The sequence below is a fragment of the Sinocyclocheilus grahami genome, unplaced genomic scaffold (assembly GCF_001515645.1).
Source record: "Sinocyclocheilus grahami isolate Dianchi unplaced genomic scaffold, SAMN03320097.WGS_v1.1 scaffold802.1, whole genome shotgun sequence".
In the NCBI taxonomy this organism is placed as follows: Eukaryota; Metazoa; Chordata; class Actinopteri; order Cypriniformes; family Cyprinidae; genus Sinocyclocheilus; species Sinocyclocheilus grahami.
Genome location: NW_015505981.1, coordinates 407486 through 426879, shown reverse-complemented (window position 1 = coordinate 426879; position 19394 = coordinate 407486). Strand labels below are relative to the sequence as shown.

Sequence of the window (19394 nt, the reverse complement as noted above, 5' to 3'; positions counted from 1 at the left end):
GAGAGAGAGAGAGAGAGAGAGAGAGAGAGAGAGAGAGAGAGAGAGAGAGAGACAAACACGTACCTTGCGTATCTTTTACTCTCCGTCCCACCTTCTTCCGCTCGCGTCGGCACCGGTGTAACCTGAGTGATGTGTTTCCTTCGCGTGCTTTTTCTCATGACAGCCCTCCACCAGCAACAAAATACGGCTTCCTTTCCCTTCCGCAGATACTTGGGCTGAACGCTGGCCGGTTTCTCCGCTCTACATATCAATACCGCCACTGTTAGTCAGTAGCAGTGCACAGAGGACAGCGATGCGCCACTGCAGTGTGAGCGCGAGGCGACCGGATCATCGCCAGCGTGACTGTAGCATGCAGCACTGCACAGACTGACAGACCTCTGCCTTGACCAACTGTATGTCATGTATTATTCATAACCATGGGAGGGACCTACCGTCCGAGAGACTCGTTATCATGCAAGAAGTGGCGCAAGGTCAACTGCAATCAAAAGATCATTCCAGAGGCACTTACTGAGCGTTAGTCTATACTGTTAAACTCACCCAGTCAACTCACATCACTGTCTGTTCAGTATCTGCCATCTGTTATCTCATCTACAGCTATACATGATTTGGTCATGGGTAACAACATTGTTCATGTCAGCCATCAAGTAAAATAGCCAAAAAGTATCAATAAAGACTATACAGTAAAAAAATTAATATTGTGAAATATTACTGCAAATGAAAACTGCTGTATTCTGTTTTAATGTGTTAAAATGTCATTTATTCCTTTGATGCAAAGCTGTATTTTCAGCATCATTACTGCAGTCTCCAGTGTCACATGATCTTCAGAAATCATTCTAGTATACTGATTTGCTGCTCTGTTGAAAGCAGTAAAACTTTACTGCTTCATATTCATATGGAAAATCTGATACATTTTTTTCAGGATGCTGTGCATATTTATTTAAAATATGAATCTATGGAACATTATATTGATCAATTGAATTGCTGAATACACTATTAATTTCTGTGAGAAAATAGAGTTTTTTAGTTGGATGTTTGTCTAAATTTTTTTTTAATGTTACTATTTTTACATTTTTTAAATGCTACTCTTTAATAGTTACTTGTTTCAAATATTCAGAGAACATTTATAAGTACAATCCCATAATGCTTGAAAATTTATAAAATGGATAGTTTCCTTAACATTCACATAGCCAAGAAAAAAGGATATTTTGAACAAGAGCATTCTGAAATAATGTTAATTTAATGAGAACATTAGCTAAATGTTCTTATGTAAAATGTAGTGTAGTTTCAGCAAAGTTCAAATGCCAACTTTCTGAACCTGTGACAAAAACACACACACACACAAAACTGTCATATGACACAAAATAACTTATGGTTACAGCATACTGACTTTGGTTTGGTGGACAAAACTATTTCCAAATAATAACATTTTATAATTGCTTCACTGACTATCCTTTAAAAATAACAGTAAAAGATTATGCTAAAAACTATTTCTGCCAACATTTACTCAACAGTTTCTCAACCTAGACATTTTTTGGCTTTAAGCTTGACTTTTAAATCAGAAACTGAAATCGTTCATCACAGAAAAGCAGTACTCAAGTCATATTTTGTATAAACTATTCAACATTCACACTGCTGACCCTCATACATTTTTCTGAATTCTGTCATTCACAGTATGCATTAATAACTCTGTCACTGTCTGAGTTCGCCTTCACTCTAACCTCTCTATTCCTGCTACTTCAGATTCCTTCAGAGTCCAGGAGGACAGAAGTCTAAATGACATCTGCTGCCACAGAAAATACATTCACGACTTAGTGAAGATTATGAAATGCATTATTCATTCCGTCCATCTGTTCTTTCAGTTCCCCTTGTGGCCCAAATCATTACACCTCTCTCATTAACTACTAGTTTAATTTTCACCCATGTTGTCTAGGGATTCTAAATGAAATCCTCACATTTCTGGGAGCAAATAAGGTGATCAGCTGTTTGTCACTGACCATGAGTCTCTGCATGTTTAGAATAATGCTATCAGACAGGCTACTGAACACGGACAGATTCTCTAACATAATTAACAAATGACTAATGTAATAATAGCATTTCAAGAAATAACAAGAAAAGCTATAGGGGTTCAAGAATATATTTAGTGACCCCCAAAATATTCTGACTCTTAAAGGGTTAACACACGGCTCCAGGGGGTGAATAAAGGCCTCCTGTAGCGAATCCATTTTTGTAAGAGAAATATCCATATTTCAAACGTAATAAACACTTTTCGCTCACTTCAGTTATCTGTCATACGGGGAAGCCGTTCCGGCGGATGACGCAGCACGTATGTGCAGCGCGCGCCTCTGAGATATGCTAGTCTCGCGAGTTTGTTTATAGGAGCAAAGGAAACAAAGTTTCCTTACTTTAGCAAAGGAAAACCAGTCTCCTCTTGGTTTATATCGAAATCCTCCAACATTTTTCTTTGCAAATCCTCGGTTTGTACTTCTAATTCGTGACCGGCGTTTTGTTTTGTTCTCTCTCCGCATTCGTCACTAATCACGCAACGCCGACGTCATACGTCATCCGCCGGAACGGCTTCCACGTACCACAGTTAGATGAAGTGAAAGAAGAGTGTTTATTACGTTTGAAATATTAATATTTTTCTTACAAAATACTCGCTACAGGAGGCCTATGTTCCAAATTTGAAGTTGATATCACAAAAATTGAGGTTCCTGTGTAAATTGAGGTTAAGGCGAATTTATAAAATTCTGTCAAAATTATTACAAAATTGATTATCATAAAACAGCCAACTTGAGACTTTCCAACAATGTGTTTTGTCAAGATTAGAAAAAGTTTTGATAGTAAAAAATTATAGTAAATTTTGTAATATGAAACTTGACACCCTCCACTAGGGGGAGGAGCCTAATAAAAAGATTTAAAGTACCGTTTCCATGGTAATGCAATGGCAGTTTTCAAAACGAATTCCACAGGAGGAATTTTGAGAATTTGGATCTAAACAATTTCTTGTTTTATAAATGTAACCCTAACAAAATGTTTGCTTGAAGGCTAAGAAAAAGAATAAAACGAGATGCAAAGATATTCACATATTCTCTTATAAAAACATTTTGAGGTTATTATTTAAATGCATATTAACTTATGATCTGACTAATAAAAAAAATCTAATTAATGTAAAAATACAAAAAAGTAAGATATTTATGAAAATTATTACAAAGAATTTCTGAATAAAGTTTAAAACCCTTAAAATCCCTGTCTTTATAAGAACAGCAAACCATTCTAAGATCAGGAAAAAATGCTTTATCACTATGAGGTATTCAGGAGGAGAAATGAACAACACAGCCTTCATATTCAGACAGTAATTGTCATCTAGCCTTTTCTGCACTTTTCTAAAACATATATTTTTTTATCTCCAGAGGAAGATACTAGACCCTAACAAAGAATCTACTCTGCACAGAACCTATTGTCACATCAAGTGTTTATTAAAATGGCGCTATAATTCCAAGCATAATGCAAATGAAAAAAAATTTAAAACACAAAAGTCCAAATAACTTGTAACATTTGCATAAGTTTTAGTCATTGTGTTGTGAACAGGCAGGTTAGTTCACCTACTTTTTGGGAACTTAAATCTAAAATGTTTGCTAATTATTGCTAATTATTATTATTATGCACGTATCTTTTATAAAATCACAGAGAAATTAATCGTAGTGAAATGATTCACTTATAGCTACATTTAACCCTAAACTATATATTTTTTTAAAAACAACATTATTTATTTTTGTTTAGTTTAGCTTCAAGTACTAAAACTAATAAATACAAATAATAATAACAATTCAGAAATATTTTACTGAATTACTAAAACTTTAACTGAAGTGAAAACTGAAAATACAAACTATAACACTAAAAAAAATGCTGTGTTGTTTCAACATAACTTTGGGTCAAATATGGACAAAACATTTTAATTAATTTTTTAATCCAAAAGTTGGGTTAGTCCATATTGTAACATTTGCATAAGTTTTAGTCATTGTGTTGTGAACAGGCAGGTTAGTTCACCTACTTTTTGGGAACTTAAATCTAAAATGTTTGCTAATTATTGCTAATTATTATTATTATGCACGTATCTTTTATAAAATCACAGAGAAATTAATCGTAGTGAAATGATTGACTTATAGCTACATTTAACCCTAAACTATATATATTTTTAAAAACAACATTATTTTTGTTTAGTTTAGCTTCAAGTACTAAAACTAATAAATACAAATAATAATAACAATTCAGAAATATTAAAAGACAAAAAAAATTTTTAAACTGAACTACAACATTTTTACTGAATTACTAAAACTTTAACTGAAGTGAAAACTGAAAATACAAACTATAACACTAAAAAAAATGCGGTGTTGTTTCAACATAACTTTGGGTCAAATATATAATAATTGCTGTTAGTGTTCATCGTCTGTTTGATTACGTCTTTAATAAATTTTTCCGTACATTTCTGCCATATGTACATTAACTGACAGTCACCACTGATAAACTACCACTAAATATTGTAGAAACATAATTTGCTGTAAAGTTGCTTTTGTATCGTGAAAAGCGCTATACAAATAAACTTGAACAGACATCTTGCACAAAAGATTATTCTTTAAAACCAACACAAGTATCACAAAAGCTACTTTTTCTTTCCTGTAAGCAAAAGTGTTTGATTCTATAATGTTGTGCGTCTTAGAAAAACACACACACGCATATATATATATATATATAAAAGTAAAATAAATAATTAATAAATCATTTTAATTGTATTAAATAATTTATTTTAAAAATACTTAAATAAAATACTTTATTAAATAATTCTTATTTTTTTTAAATAAACAAGAATTGTTTGTATTCTGGATTAACTAATAGAAGATTAACAAAACCGACATCTTGCACAAGAAAAGATCCTTCAAAGCCAATATCTGACTTCCATCTTTCAGTTACAAAGACACAAAGCATCACTGTTGTTCTGTCACGTCACACTCATCTCATTATATAATGCTGTGCTCTGCAGATCTCTCATTATTTTGACTTATTCCTTCTCCCAAGGACTCAGAGAGTCTGTATAATGGCTGGAAGTGACTTTGACACCGGCCCATAGATGTGAACAGCGGTAGGAAATCAGCCTATCATGAAGACTGCTGACTGTCAGTGGGAGGAAACCCACACAATTCCACTCTTATTGATGCTTCTATAAAAACACACAAGCTCCTCAGATTGAATGTAAGTGTCAATCGAGTTGTGCGTTACGAATTATGTGATCAAGAGCAATTCTCCCTGATGATCAAACCATTTCAGAGAGAGTTTGGGGGTGGAGGACGATCACAGAAATACTTGCACAGTTCCCATAAATCCCTCCGCACAGGCATGGCAACAGTAGCTGCATAGCAACTGGTTGCTAAAGAGACGTGAAAGTGTGAGCCGCCGAAAGGCTGATTTACTTATTTGGCAAGTGAGCCGTGCAACAGTGGAATTCCCAAATGACTGGTAAAAGGCTCCGGTTGCTATGGTGACCTCATGGAAGTGATGGAGCTCTGGCATGTGCTTCCATCCCATCATACAGGATCGCAGCAGACACAACAAGCTGTTCGAAACACCGTAACTAATTGTATTGATTGGCCAATAATCTGGTAGAGTACATGAGAGAAGATTCAGTGCCCATAGCTACTCTTTCTTTACTTAAAGCAAAAGTTGTTGACCCTGTAGAGTAGTGTGTCTCAGACGACAACTGCAAAAGTTTACACTCATATTTTTCAACAAAAGATTGATTGAACTATCAAAATTTTACATTACACACACACACACAAATAAATAAATATATAAATAAAATTAAAAATTAAAGTAAACTTTTAGGAATTTATTTACAGTGTGATTCCCTAAAACAACTCTTGTGAGCCAGTTATTTTCATGAAAAAATTTTTAAAAATATGAGTTTCTTTTATAAGTAAAAGGGAAATTATATCTGAAATATACTCAAATGGATCTGAATCAAATCAGACCGAGACCTTGTGAAATGGAATTAAATCAGATTGGAAAGAGCTCAAATAAATTGACTAAAAGCCTTATGTTGAGCAGCAGCGGCTGATGGGGCTGAAACACATCCAATAATTTCAGCAAATGCTAAACAGTGAAAGTTCCAAGAAAAAAGGTAACTGAAGGAAAAACTGACCTGACAGATGTCAAACTGTCCTGAGAGTTTCGCTTCAACACTCCTATTACAGTTTTCAAGTAATAATGAAGACCTTAACTAGATTAGATTGATGATTCAGGTGTGTTTCATTAGAATTGGAGCTAAACTCTGTTTTTGACATTCCTGCAGTATATTATACAGATCCATTCAGAATTACTAAACACCGCAAAATACAAATGAAAAGTAAAAACACTCTGAATGTGTGGAAACTCCTCCAGAACGCACTTCTTCAGCGAGTATCCATTATAAAACACTCATCAGACATGCAAACATATTGAAATGTGCTTGTATAAAAATACAGTGTGCCGCAATTACAAGAGTTTATTACAAGAGTCCCAATCCGGGGACAATCACTTAAAATAATAATAATTTAAAGATTAATTTGAAAATAATATTATAATGTTGTGTAATCAATAATACAATAGACACAGCCAGTTTTACTCATTGAAAGATTTATTTGTGATAAAATAATTACTTTATAATTGTATTAGAGTCTTACACACATGCTATACAGTTAATCTGAGTCGTGCATTAATTTGAGTGCTGACAGCTATTATGGGAATGGAGCGCAGGAGATGCAGGTAACTTGATCTTGACCCTTAAGAAACTTTCATTAATGCCGTCACATAACAAATCTGCTTCAAATATAAAATTACATGGATTGCTAATTACAACATCAAAATAAAATTGTAAAGCCTGTACAAATACTAGAAATCGTGAATATAAATAATTGGGAATCATGTAAAACAGTGCACATTTAATTGATCTATTATAACATTTATGCAGTTTTGTTCACTTGGCTGTTTACTTATAAATGTCCAGAAATTTGTCAAGTTTTTCGTCAGCTGTGTCTTTTTTAATTATATGATGCCATTGCTGATCGTGGTTTCGAGTATCGATACATCTGCCCTTTACGGGGAACACGAGAACGCACAGTAATCTTAAACAACTTAATCCAGATATTTTAATCAGATCTGCAGATTCGTTTGAAGAACCAAATTAGCAAGAGATCAGTTCTGTCAGGACCACTATCGTCAAAGATAACTTACAATTAGCATACATTTTAGGTTGGGGGTATGGTTCTGTTCTGGGCAACACTCCCTGCAGCCTAGCATGGATAGGAGCAGGGAGACCATAAATAACCCCCCTAGGGTAAACTGAACAGAACCAACATTAATGATTAATGTAGCAGATATCATCAATGTTCTAAGTGATTATTTTATATATCAACATAATTCAGTGGTCTGACTCAAGAAGAAATATCCAATGCCAAGTCCTGACTGGACGAGAGGAGGAGCTGGGGATGGAGGTGGGTGATTAGCTCCTGAGCAAAGACATAGCTGCTGAATAATGACTGAAAGGACCTTATAAAGGGAATTATGATTGGCGTCGTATTCCTATAGGTAGACGTGGATCAGCTGAGTGTCAGCTGATGCGAGCTTGACTAATGTGACATGCCAAAACTAATGCTACGCTCCATTTATCACGCTTAGAAGATCTGGCATCTTTCGAATCATCTCAGATGTATTAAGTGAGGTATGAAGAACTTACCAGGGCCTTGTTTGATCCTTGCTCAGGTATGAAGCAGTCATTAATGTGCACTTTGAAAGTTTATACTCAATATGTTTTTATATGCACTTAATGGGTAGTTGATAATTATGAATTTTAAGTTATGTAAAAATTAATTTTAAAAAAATAATATAAAGCAAGTTTGTTTTACTTCTAATTAAAAAAATTCAAATTAATTTCAATTCGTTTGAGCTAATAAAATTGCATGTGTAATATAAGATGTAAAATTTTTTAAATAGTTTTAGATGGACTACGCCGCTCTGTAGGACATGTCACTGCTTGACTTTTAATGTCAAATACTCTTATTTATCTTTTATAGACATCTTTTCCAACTATGAAGTCGGCAATATGTTGGGTCAAGGAGGACTTGGAGACCTTGAGGTATCTTTTTTATTTATTTTACTTAGCTAGTAATTTCTTATCTTCATCCCTTTGCATTTATTGCAAGTCCTTCTGGTGTGTTATGTCCAGTGTTTAGAGCAATTGACCTTTTTAAACTGTCAGATGAACCAAATATACTCTACATGGTTTTTTTATTCATGCATGGAATTTATATTTACAAACTTTACATGTCTGTATTAATGATTGCAATGATATGACCTCTACACGTTAATTGAAAATATTTCTCACACAAATCAAATTCTTCTTTCTTTTGTTGATCAGGTGGCAGTGAAGTTCGTCAAGAAATCAGAGGATATGAAATACATCAACTTTGTAAGTAGACTGCGCTTTCTATATTTCGTCGCTGTATTCAGTATTTGGGAATCCTAACGATCATAAAAACTGTTCTTCCTTTAGCCTGAACATCTTCCATTGGAGGTCGCTCTTTTAATCCTCGCGAATGAGGGCCCCAGAGTTCCCCAGATAATCCAGCTGCTGGACTGGAAGGATCTGGGTGAATACTACATCATGGTTCTGGAGAGGCCCGTTCCCTGTGAGGACTTGCTTGATTTTGCGCAGCGCCACGGAGGCAGAATCGACGAGGAGTTGGCTCAAGTTATCATGCGGCAGGCAACTCAAGCCGCTTATATGAGCTGCCAGCGTGGAGTGCTGCACCGGGACATCAAACAGCAAAACCTGTTGATCAACAAGGACACCCTAGAAGTCAAACTAATTGACTTTGGGTGCGGCGACCTCCTTCAAAGCGCGGCCTACACTACATTCATGGGTAAGTATTGAAGCCATAGAACAGGAATCACTCAAGTATCACGCTAACGGACACCTAGACAAAATGCAGTACTAGTAATGCAATGCACATAACAAAATCTCTTTCTTACAGGCACACGAATGTACTGTCCACCCGAATATCTATCACAGGGCAAGTACCACGGGGAGCCAGCGACAGTATATTCATTGGGAGTGCTCTTGTTCTCGCTAGTATGCGGGACATTTCCAGACAGACACGACAAGATTATGATCGATCTGAACCGTTGGTTCATAGCTGGCTTGTCACAAGGTGAGATTTTCATGACAACGAAGGAAGCAGATTGTAGTTCTAAATCATACACAAGAGAACAAAGAAAGAAGACGGGCAACAGAAAAGTGTAAATAATGCAGGATTGTTTTTCAGATTTTTAACCTCTGGTCATGTTGTAAAGTTTACAGTAAAATGATGAAGGTATGAAGTTACAGGTAATAATCAGTTGTCTCTCCTGTCTTTCTGCACAGAGTGCTGCCAACTGATCTGCTCTTGCCTGCAGCATGATCCAAAAAAGAGACTCGACTTGGGCAAGATTCTGCACCATGAATGGTTTAAGGTACTGAAGTAAAAATATTTTAAGAGATTAATATAAATTATGAAGATTCTGAAAGCCTTTTGTTGGTTATATACTCAATCCTCATACATATTAATGATTAGTTGTAACAGTAGGAAGACACTCCAGGAAGTTTCTAAGTCAAAATATGGCTAAATAATAAACCTGATTTTTGCTTTGGTTTCAGGGCACAAATATGAAGACAACTGGCATATAGTGGCCATGTTCCCCGTCACATCCAGCCCAGGTTGGCTCATCATTTTTTTGGGGCTTGCTCCATTTCCATCCTTACTAGCCCAAAAAAAGAGTAATAACAGAATAAGAAAATAATAACACAAAGTTATGTTCTTATATAGAAGAACATACCTTTGTGTTGTTATATATATATATTAAGTAAAATACACTCTTTAAGAAAAATGGTTCTAAACAGTAAAAAATTGGGGTTCTTCGTCTTGTAACAATAGCAGAACCCTTTTTGGTGCTAAAAAGAATCCTTAATAGAACCCTATAAAGAACCATGTTTTGATAGTGCTATATAGGATTGTAATGGTGTTCATTTGTTTTGTAATGGTGTTTTAAAATTACTTCTTTTTTTAAAGTTTATTTGTAATTTTATTTTAATATTATTATATATCTTACATATCCCTACATCTTCCTCCTTATAATATCATGTAGCCTCTATTAAGGTTTAACGTTAAAAAAAAAAACATAAAAAAACATAAAAATTTTTAAAAAAATACATGAAATATAAATAAATAAATACCTCCTCTGTCGGCGCTACAAACATGTCCACTCCCCATTTCAGCATTAAAGGTTTCCTCAATATATATATATATATATATACACACTTCACCGTACAATAACCTGCACATTTACAATGTTTATTATTATGCCTCATGATATTTTTGCAGATTTCTACCTTATGATGCCACTTGTACTGTTATGATCACTGGCCATATAATGCACCTATACTGTGTTTATACTTTATACTACATTTTAGAAAACATACAAAGTTTTAGTTCACATACTTAAAGCTGTGGGCCATCAGACAAGACACATTTTTGGGCAGAGACTCTCCATCTTCCCTTATTTGCTTGATAAGTAACACAAGAGTCAAGAGGTGTCTCTCCAGAACCAAAGAAAGCCAAATAAAAGGACACATTTTTAAATAGACATGGTTACTCTAAAACTTGCTCCAGTAAGATAATTGCCACTGTTGTCTCTGTAGGTCATATTTTAAGATGAAGTGCAGAGACATCAAACACAAATGCAAAAATAATGACTGTTTTCAGACAAGTTTCAAGCACACTCCCCTTTGCCACTAATCACCCCAAAGTCACATTATTGGATGAGCTAACATTATGTGCATTTGCATGCACTTTAAAAGTCCAATTTCAGACCGAAGCAATAATTTATCCTTTTAAAAACACCCGAGTCCAACTCAAATCTTACCAGTCTGTTTTTAATTATAAAGTTTACATGAAATGAGAATTAACCCTATTTTTAACATGCTGTTACAGATTTTACTGTGAACAATAAATGTTTCATTGTTTTAAGTATTTGTAATGTTTAAATGTCATAACTGGATCTTGCAGTGAAACTCCAGACTTCTCTCTGGTGACGCATGCTGATCATTTAGTCCGCTTAATTCCACCCCTGCAAGCTCATGTGCACCACGCCCACATCTCAACATCCAATCAACAATCGATGGATGTTACACTTGAATGTACGTCACAATACGGAAGAAAAGAAGCGTTGCTACTTATGCTTGCAGTGAAACTCCAGACTTCTCTCTGGTGACGCATGCTGATCATTTAGTCCGCTTAATTCCACCCCTGCAAGCTCATGTGCACCACGCCCACATCTCAACATCCAATCAACAATCGATGGATAGAACCAAGTCTCCGCCCTACATTTTTTCTTGTTCAATAATCCGTTACACTTGAATGTACGTCACAATACGGAAGAAAAGAAGCGTTGCTATTACATTTCATCACTACTTTAACTACTTTTTGCAAATAATATCAGCATTTCACTTGCTTCTTCCACCAACTATGTTTTCATTTTTCCACTGATCTTGTTGAAATGTATTATGGGATTTCCTTCTCCATTAGGAAGACATGCAGTGCTGCCTGAGAATCTGCCAGATCGAGGCTTAGTATGGTCAAATGAAACAATACCAAGTTAAAGCTTGTATAACAACAATCACCATCTTATTTCAGTCTTGCCCTGAGGTCTTATAAAAGAGTAAAGACTGACAGCAGGGGCCAGCTGACCTCTATGCTAATTAGGACTGTTTGTACTTCCCAATTAGCACACTTACGCATTCTTCTATGCCGTTGCACCTAAAAAGCCTGGATGATGCACTTAATTAACTGAAAAAAAGAAGTGTGGAATGTTGGCCACTTCATGCACTCAACAGTCACAGCTTTAATTACCATATATATAATTCATATACTAGATGGTTGAGTACACAGTGCATAGATTAAGTGAAGAGTGTCATCATTTGGGACACAACTTGTCAAACTAACTTAACCAACTTATTTTTTTGGATTCTAATGAGGACAATCTACTTTATGTAATTGACTTATTTTACTAGATACAGTAGAAAATATTATTGAATTACTTTATCTGTTTAAGATTGTGTGCTCATTGTGAAGAAGTGCGATGGGAAGAAATCATTGCATAATGAAATGTGAATGGCAAGTTCCTCTTTCATTTTCATGTTTTATCGTTACATTGTACGTTTACAAGAGAATTTAGAGCGAAATCTTATATGGACCTTATATTTACAGTGTTATCACCTTATATATGTCTTATATCTGTACTCTAGCTGTAATCTGTTCTTCACATGTCATATTTCTGACTTCAACACATAAAAGCATCAGACGGATTTGGTCTTGGTGATGTGGATCAGGGTGACATACGCAAAGTCCATGATACTCTGGCCTGAAATCCCTGTTATTCCTGTCAGCTCCTCCACTACCTGCAGTACACACGAACCAAACTCACTAGAATCCTTTGAGACTGGCACGTTTGAAGCAAGTAATAAATATTTAAATACACTTCATGGTGACTGACAGAGTCATGATCTAGATTCAGGAGCTGTACCTTTTCCCATGTTGAGATATGATGAATGAAGGCGGCCACAGCAATGACTCCCACTCCCAGAAGCATGAAGTCCTCGGTCACCGACACAAACTTGGCTCTGTTACAAACACAAAATATATTTCCTATTCCTATGGCTATGGCAGATTTAACCATAAAACAGTGTGACGTTTACCTCGGAATGAGTTATGGCCTTGTTGAAGATAAATTGTGTAATTCACACACCACCAAACAGCAAATTTATTAACTAGATTTACATAATGTGAGCACAATACACACCGCTGATGGTCGAGAGTTGTGGGTAATGCTATGTGGAGGTAATTTATCATGTTGCTAGGCGGTCGCTCACCTGAAACTCATATTATTGGTTGAACCAAAAGTTAGACCTGAGAAATATTTTAAAGTGCCAGCGTTTGCATTTTTCAGTGGCCTGTTACACAAAGCTAGTTAAACTAATTCTGAGTGATTCTCAGTAAACAGTGGTTTACTGAACAAATTACTCTCTTTAAATAAATTCAGTTATAACTAAAATTCTCTAAACTAGCCATTTTACATTTAGCCTAAGGTTACAATTAACAACAAAGCCCAAACTACCTCGGAATGAGTTATGGCCTTGTTGAAGATAAATTGTGTAATTCACACACCACCAAACAGCAAATTTATTAACTAGATTTACATAATGTGAGCACAATACACACCGCTGATGGTCGAGAGTTGTGGGTAATGCTATGTGGAGGTAATTTATCATGTTGCTAGGCGGTCGCTCACCTGAAACTCATATTATTGGTTGAACCAAAAGTTAGACCTGAGAAATATTTTAAAGTGCCAGCGTTTGCATTTTTCAGTGGCCTGTTACACAAAGCTAGTTAAACTAATTCTGAGTGATTCTCAGTAAACAGTGGTTTACTGAACAAATTACTCTTTCTTTAAATAAATTCAGTTATAACTAAAATTCTCTAAACTAGCCATTTTACATTTAGCCTAAGGTTACAATTAACAACAGAGCCCAAACTACCATTTAATTACTATTTATTTTTAAATATAACAAGCAACACTCAACTTTTAAAAAAAATATTATGCAAACATGTAAATTACACATAATGCAGTTTTTAAATTAACTTCTAAATTATAAAAATTATATTTGTTGTTGAAATAGATTCATTTACACAGTGCCTCTCATAACTAGTTTCATAACAGATTTATTTAAACATACAGTAAATAATTAAGACATCACATAACAGGTAAAGTAAATTAAACGCTTTGTGACATTTTGTTTCCAAGCTGTTTTTTATTGTCGTCTTTCTGATTGAGCGATTACATGAGGCATGAGATGTTCTTTCATGTTTATTTCATGTTAAAACTAGTAGTAAAGAGGACGAGACGATCGCGCTGCCGTTTGAACTGAGGCGCTTATACAGCGATCGGTTTGCGCCGCATCAAAACGGCATTTATTGTTTGAATTTCCTGAAAAAAGGACATAATTTGAAAGATGAGACTTTGTTTCTTATCAAAAGTACAATATATAAAACTGGAAGCTTTCAATTAAGTTCCGCTGTGCAGTGGTTAAAACAACGCTGTATTTGTTCAGTACACATGCGTACTGAACTGAAAGACCCGTACCGAAAATAGTGTTGTCAAAAGACCCGGTACTTCGGTACCAAATCGGGTTCGGTACTAAAAAAATTTTAATGTTACGGTACCAGGTTTTTTTAAGTACCGGTGATAGTACCCGGTCAACCCGGTTCTTGATGCGCTATCCGAAAGGTGCACAGATGCGCTCTCTTCATAAAAGCACTGAGACGTGGCGACATCAAAATGAGGAAACACACCAAACTAACAAAACACTTTAAAGACAGACACCCAGATCAAATGAAAGAGTTCAAGCAGGTAAGTTTCATTTTAATTTTTAATATTTAGATCTTCTCAGTGTTTCCCATACATTGATTTATTTGTGGCGGCCCTCACACAATATCAAAACTGACCGCCACAAATAGATTTTCCAAAAGGCTTTGACTTCATTGAAACAAGTCAAAACCCGGTGAGGGTGTTTTTTATATCTCTGTATTTCTGAAGGAAACCGAATGTCTTCAGAAAATTATGGATGTCATTTTGAATGTCGGATTGAAATGAACGCTGTTATTAGAGCAGTTAATCGTTAGCATAAGCGTGGCTAACGCTAATATAATGAGCATTAGAATTAAGTTTCTTTATTAACTATTTAGTGCTCCTATAACTTTTATTAGGGTAAAAAAACAGGAGGACATGATGATATTTACTATTTTTACACACCAGAGGCTTTTAAATGAATTGTGAATCTAAAATATGCATATTAGAGAATGTACAAATGGTTAACATTGTTTGTGTCATATCAGCCAGAAAAGCAGTTCAGGGCTTTTTTTAGTTTTTTTTTTAGCCAACTTAGTCGTTATTCTTGGCTGAATAACTCTAGAAGGTTTTCAAAAGCCCTTTAAAATTAAATATGTACACAGTTTGGATTAAATGAAAGTATAGTCACATTTTTTAATTAGCATGTTTTTGCGTTTTGCTTTGGTACCGAGAACCGTGGATTTTCACTGGTATTGGTACCGAATACTGAAATTTTGGTACCGTGACAACACTAGTATGAATACGTGTACCGTTACACCCCTAATATATGTGTGTGTGTGTGTGTGTGTGTGTGTTAGCAGCAAAAGCTGGACAATTAAATCTCTACATTTTTTTTAAGTGGTTTAATTTGAGCAAGAGATCCAGGGGTAGTGGTTTCATTGCATCTGAAATATGTCACTTTGCTCACAGCTGATTGGTCCAGTTTAGGTTTGTGATCTCTTACCAGAATAAAACCTGCTCCGGACCAGGTTAACTATATAGCACAAGTTACCGCGACAATGAACACAATATTCTTGAACCCAAACAGCCACTTTGTTCAAACTAATTCAACTCAGTGGTCACTAGGACACAGGAATGGCATATTTGTAGTTTTTTCTACACATTAAGCTGGAAGGAGAGAGCATCTGAACCACAATTACATAATTCACCTTTAAAAACATTAGGGGGAACAGCAGAAAATATGGGGAATCCTAAAAATAAAACCCTGTACCTTTGTTCATGGGAAGGACTGGAGCATCCAGTGGCAGATTTGAGCAATGAGTTGTAGATTGTCTCCCTCTGCAGGTAAATGAACTGCAGTACACGCACACACAGCTGATGTAGTTGAGCAACAGGGACACTTGCATCATTATGGCCTGTGTAAATGCACAAAACACTGTGATTAAGACCATTTGAGTTATGTGCAATCTAAATTTATAGCTGATACCGGAGAAACACACTACTTACCCAGCACTTCCAAAAGGGTCTCCACGTATGTTAAAGGATTGGGGACATTTAAATTAAAGTTGAGAGTTTTTAAAACGAGAATCTCAGAGACCAAGAGCTGCTCTTTGGAGCAAGGGTAACCGACTGCCTGCAGAAATCTCATGGCAATGTCATTGTTAACAACCTAGACAAACACAAATAGAACCGATCACATAATAACGCATGGAATGTTCGTTACGTTCTAATTTATGAAATAAACATACATTGGAGTACAGGTCCAGTTTGCTGGCTATCTGAACGCTTGAGAGGATGGAGAGAAAGAACTTCTTCTTGAGTGTTTGGAAGATGAGCTCCTCAAATTTTCCTGTGTCCTCAGATGATGCTACTTGACCTTTCTGGCTGCGGATTAGATGTTCAATATATTTGGCCATAAACCTAGAGCATGGCAAAGGGAAGTTGTTTTAAACAGGTTTACAGTGAATAATGCTCTTTCAAGATTCTTTAACTACCTCTCCAGTATTTCGATTGCCTGGTATCCAACCGCAGGATTCAGTCCCAGCTCCTCACAGAGATGAAACACACACTCTGCGGACAGAATAAACAAGGGTGATAATACATGAACAATTGGTTGGTCTATTAGTAAAATCGGTTGACTTGAGCCATCGGTGTTGCATTAAATCCCAGTGGTGACCATTCAAAAATGGAAAAAAAGCACTTTTCAAGTTTCTTCTCCAAAGTTTGCATCCCTGTAACTCAAGAAGTTTTAAAGATATCTTAATGCCCTTTAAAATTTTGGGTCTTAACAAACGTTCCTTTTGGCATCTTCATTTTTAAGGCTCTATATCCGGGCTGGGCGACTTCGGTCCTAAAGGGCCACTGTCCTGCAGAGTTTAGCTCCAAACCTAATCAAACCCACAGCATTATTGGAATCGCAATCTGGCTCCAGGAGGAAATTGCTGAATTGTACACATTTTCAGTGGCCAAAAAAAACAAATGTGGGTCACTTTGCATACAGATGATACTTTTTTTTCTTTTAAAGAGGACGGTCTGAAGAACAAATAATGTTGAAACTAGAAATGTATCTGGTTTCCCGTCTATCAGAACAATAGCGCAGAACATACCTCTCCGAGCGCCATAAATATACTTTTTCTAACGTTGTGTGCATGTCACTCAAGTAGTATTAAATTTATCTCAATATTCTTTTTGATTATCTTAGCTATATTCCTAGTAAACGTTTCTTTTTGAATCTTCATTTTCAAGGCCCTTTACAGTTCAGTCCCAGAGATATGGGGATTTCGGCTCCATGTGAAGATTGTTGAATATTACCCATTTTCAGTGGTCGAAAAACAAATGTTGGTCACTTTGTGTATATATATATATATATATATGTATATCTATATACAGCTGATACTTATTGTATTTAAAGGGGAATATCTAAAGAAGAAATAATGTTGAAACTATAACTGTAGCTTGTTGCCGAATCTCTGGTGACAAAACAGTGGATTAATCAATAAATATACATCTGACATTTAATATTTTGGCTTAAAAAAATATTGACAAAATCAAAAGTTTCTGAAATTTGGTTGATTTGGAACTATCATAATAGTTATGTTTGCTAAAACAATTAAACATTGTTATTTATATTACTATCATTATTTACATCAAAATAAAAGTCTCTCTTGCCACAATAATCTGTCAAACAAGAAAAGTTATCGGGCCGATTATTTGAATACATCTGCGATATACCGCCCTTGGCTTCGCGATATATCGGCGGACCACAAAGTCATGTTAAGAACATTGTTTATAAATATTTTAATCATTCACTAACATATTACAGTATGCTTCACATTACTGTGGTACTGCCATCTGATACCAAACCCCTGACATATCACACTAGCCAACATTATAAGCTAACTTAGTTTAAAGCCAACAACACTCACCCACTATCCTCCTTTCTTTCAGACATCCACAGAGATCTGACACGCTCTCCAAGTTGGATTTGTTTCTGTTGTTGAGGTTGGACAGAATATCGGTTAAAATGTCTAAAGACACCTCTCCAAACCTCGGGTTCATCGGTTCTCTGGTGTGCAGTGAAAACATAGTACTTCCCGCCATTTGTTAGTAAAGATTAATCGTCACAACAACGAGCTGGAAATGTTCGTTTTGCTCCAGAAAGCCAAATCCCCTCAGGATCAGCACGGTTTTTTATTATTATTATTATTTTTATATATATATGCCGATGTATAATTTTTAAGACTTTATAACAGACATGCAAATATATTCGGGAGGAATTCCAATTAAATTATTTTTTCGAAATTTCTTAATTAAGCACTACAACGACGACTGTGATTGGCCAATTTTGAGAGGCGTTGAGAAAAGTAACAGGAACCACGTGATAACACCATCAACGTATTGGTTGTTTAAAAGTGGCACTTTTATTATTTTTTTTAAATGAATACATTTCTTCTAGGGCTGTGGTCATAGACCCCAACTACAATATGCAGGAATACAAGAAATATAACATCACTACAATAACTGAAGTAATTTATTGTATTGTATTTATACCTGACCGTATCTACATATGCTGCCAGTTCAACAACCACGCTTCACAGTCAGCTGGTCAAAGATGAATTAAAATTAGTTGATGTAAAATAAACTAAATAATTAATAAAGCTACATTTAAACTAGCATCAAATTATTCCCCTCAACAACTTGTAAAGCGACGGGCTGCGCAGATCTTGCAAAAAAAATAATAATAATAAAGAAAGAGACGGACTGCGCAAACTCGACGCAGCATTGATTTGCAAAATAACCGTGTTACGTCACGAAAACAGCGCTTCAAACATGGCGGACAAGAGCAGTCAAGGGGAGCCCAGACCTGAAGCCCAGTTTGCGAAGAGAATAGATCCTGCAAAGGAAATTCTGACCAGAGAACAGCTGCAGTTCATCCGACAAGTGGAGCTGGCGCAGTGGAAGAAGAACGCAGTCAAGCTCCGAGGACGAAACGTTGCGACAGGACTCGCTATCGGCGCTGTAGTTCTCGGCATCTGTATCCTTTACAGCGCTGTTACACAAGGTTATGGCAGCAGTACAGTGCGTTACAGTAAAGTACAGAGCCTGCTGAGCTAGTGAGGATGTTCTGCACGGCTGTGGTGATGAATGATAGCAATATTAGTTAAGTTAAGGTGCATTATTAAGTTACATGATCAGCCAGCGTGACCCGTGCTGAAGTCACGATGAGCAAGTCAAACTCTTCAATATGTTTACTGATGCTGTTAACTAATAGCTTACACTTGTACTGTTAGCAGGTCAAAACAAACACTAGAAGCTTAAAGGGGTCATATGATGCGATTTCAAGTTTTCCTTTCTCTTTGGAGTGTAACAAGCTGATTGTGCAGAGATAAGATCCCTGAAGTTGCAAAGACTAAAGTCTCAAA

At 35.8% G+C, this 19394-nt stretch overlaps 3 protein-coding genes across 3 annotated transcripts in view; 1 reads left to right on the top strand and 2 right to left on the bottom strand.

Annotated features, from left to right (window-relative positions):
• Positions 1-286, bottom strand: part of tanc2b (tetratricopeptide repeat, ankyrin repeat and coiled-coil containing 2b) — a 139240-nt gene extending 138954 nt beyond the window's left edge. The window contains exon 1 of the mRNA XM_016246591.1: positions 64-286. The gene's annotated coding sequence lies outside the window, so the exon portion shown is untranslated. The remainder of the gene's footprint in view (positions 1-63) is intronic.
• An 11902-nt stretch (positions 287-12188) lies between these two features.
• Positions 12189-18254, bottom strand: cntd1 (cyclin N-terminal domain containing 1). Its single transcript, XM_016246588.1, has 7 exons — positions 17898-18254; positions 16467-16542; positions 16221-16392; positions 15979-16141; positions 15743-15887; positions 12649-12745; positions 12189-12523 (listed from the first exon to the last, which is right to left on the bottom strand). The coding sequence occupies exons 1-7, from the start codon at positions 18070-18072 to the stop codon at positions 12422-12424; spliced, it is 930 nt and encodes a 309-aa protein (XP_016102074.1). The 5' UTR covers positions 18073-18254; the 3' UTR covers positions 12189-12421.
• Positions 18255-18756: 502 nt separating this feature from the next.
• Positions 18757-19394, top strand: part of coa3a (cytochrome C oxidase assembly factor 3a) — a 3846-nt gene continuing 3208 nt past the window's right edge. The window contains exon 1 of the mRNA XM_016246590.1: positions 18757-19006. Coding sequence (XP_016102076.1) covers positions 18802-19006 — 205 coding nt within the window. The 5' untranslated portion in view covers positions 18757-18801. The remainder of the gene's footprint in view (positions 19007-19394) is intronic.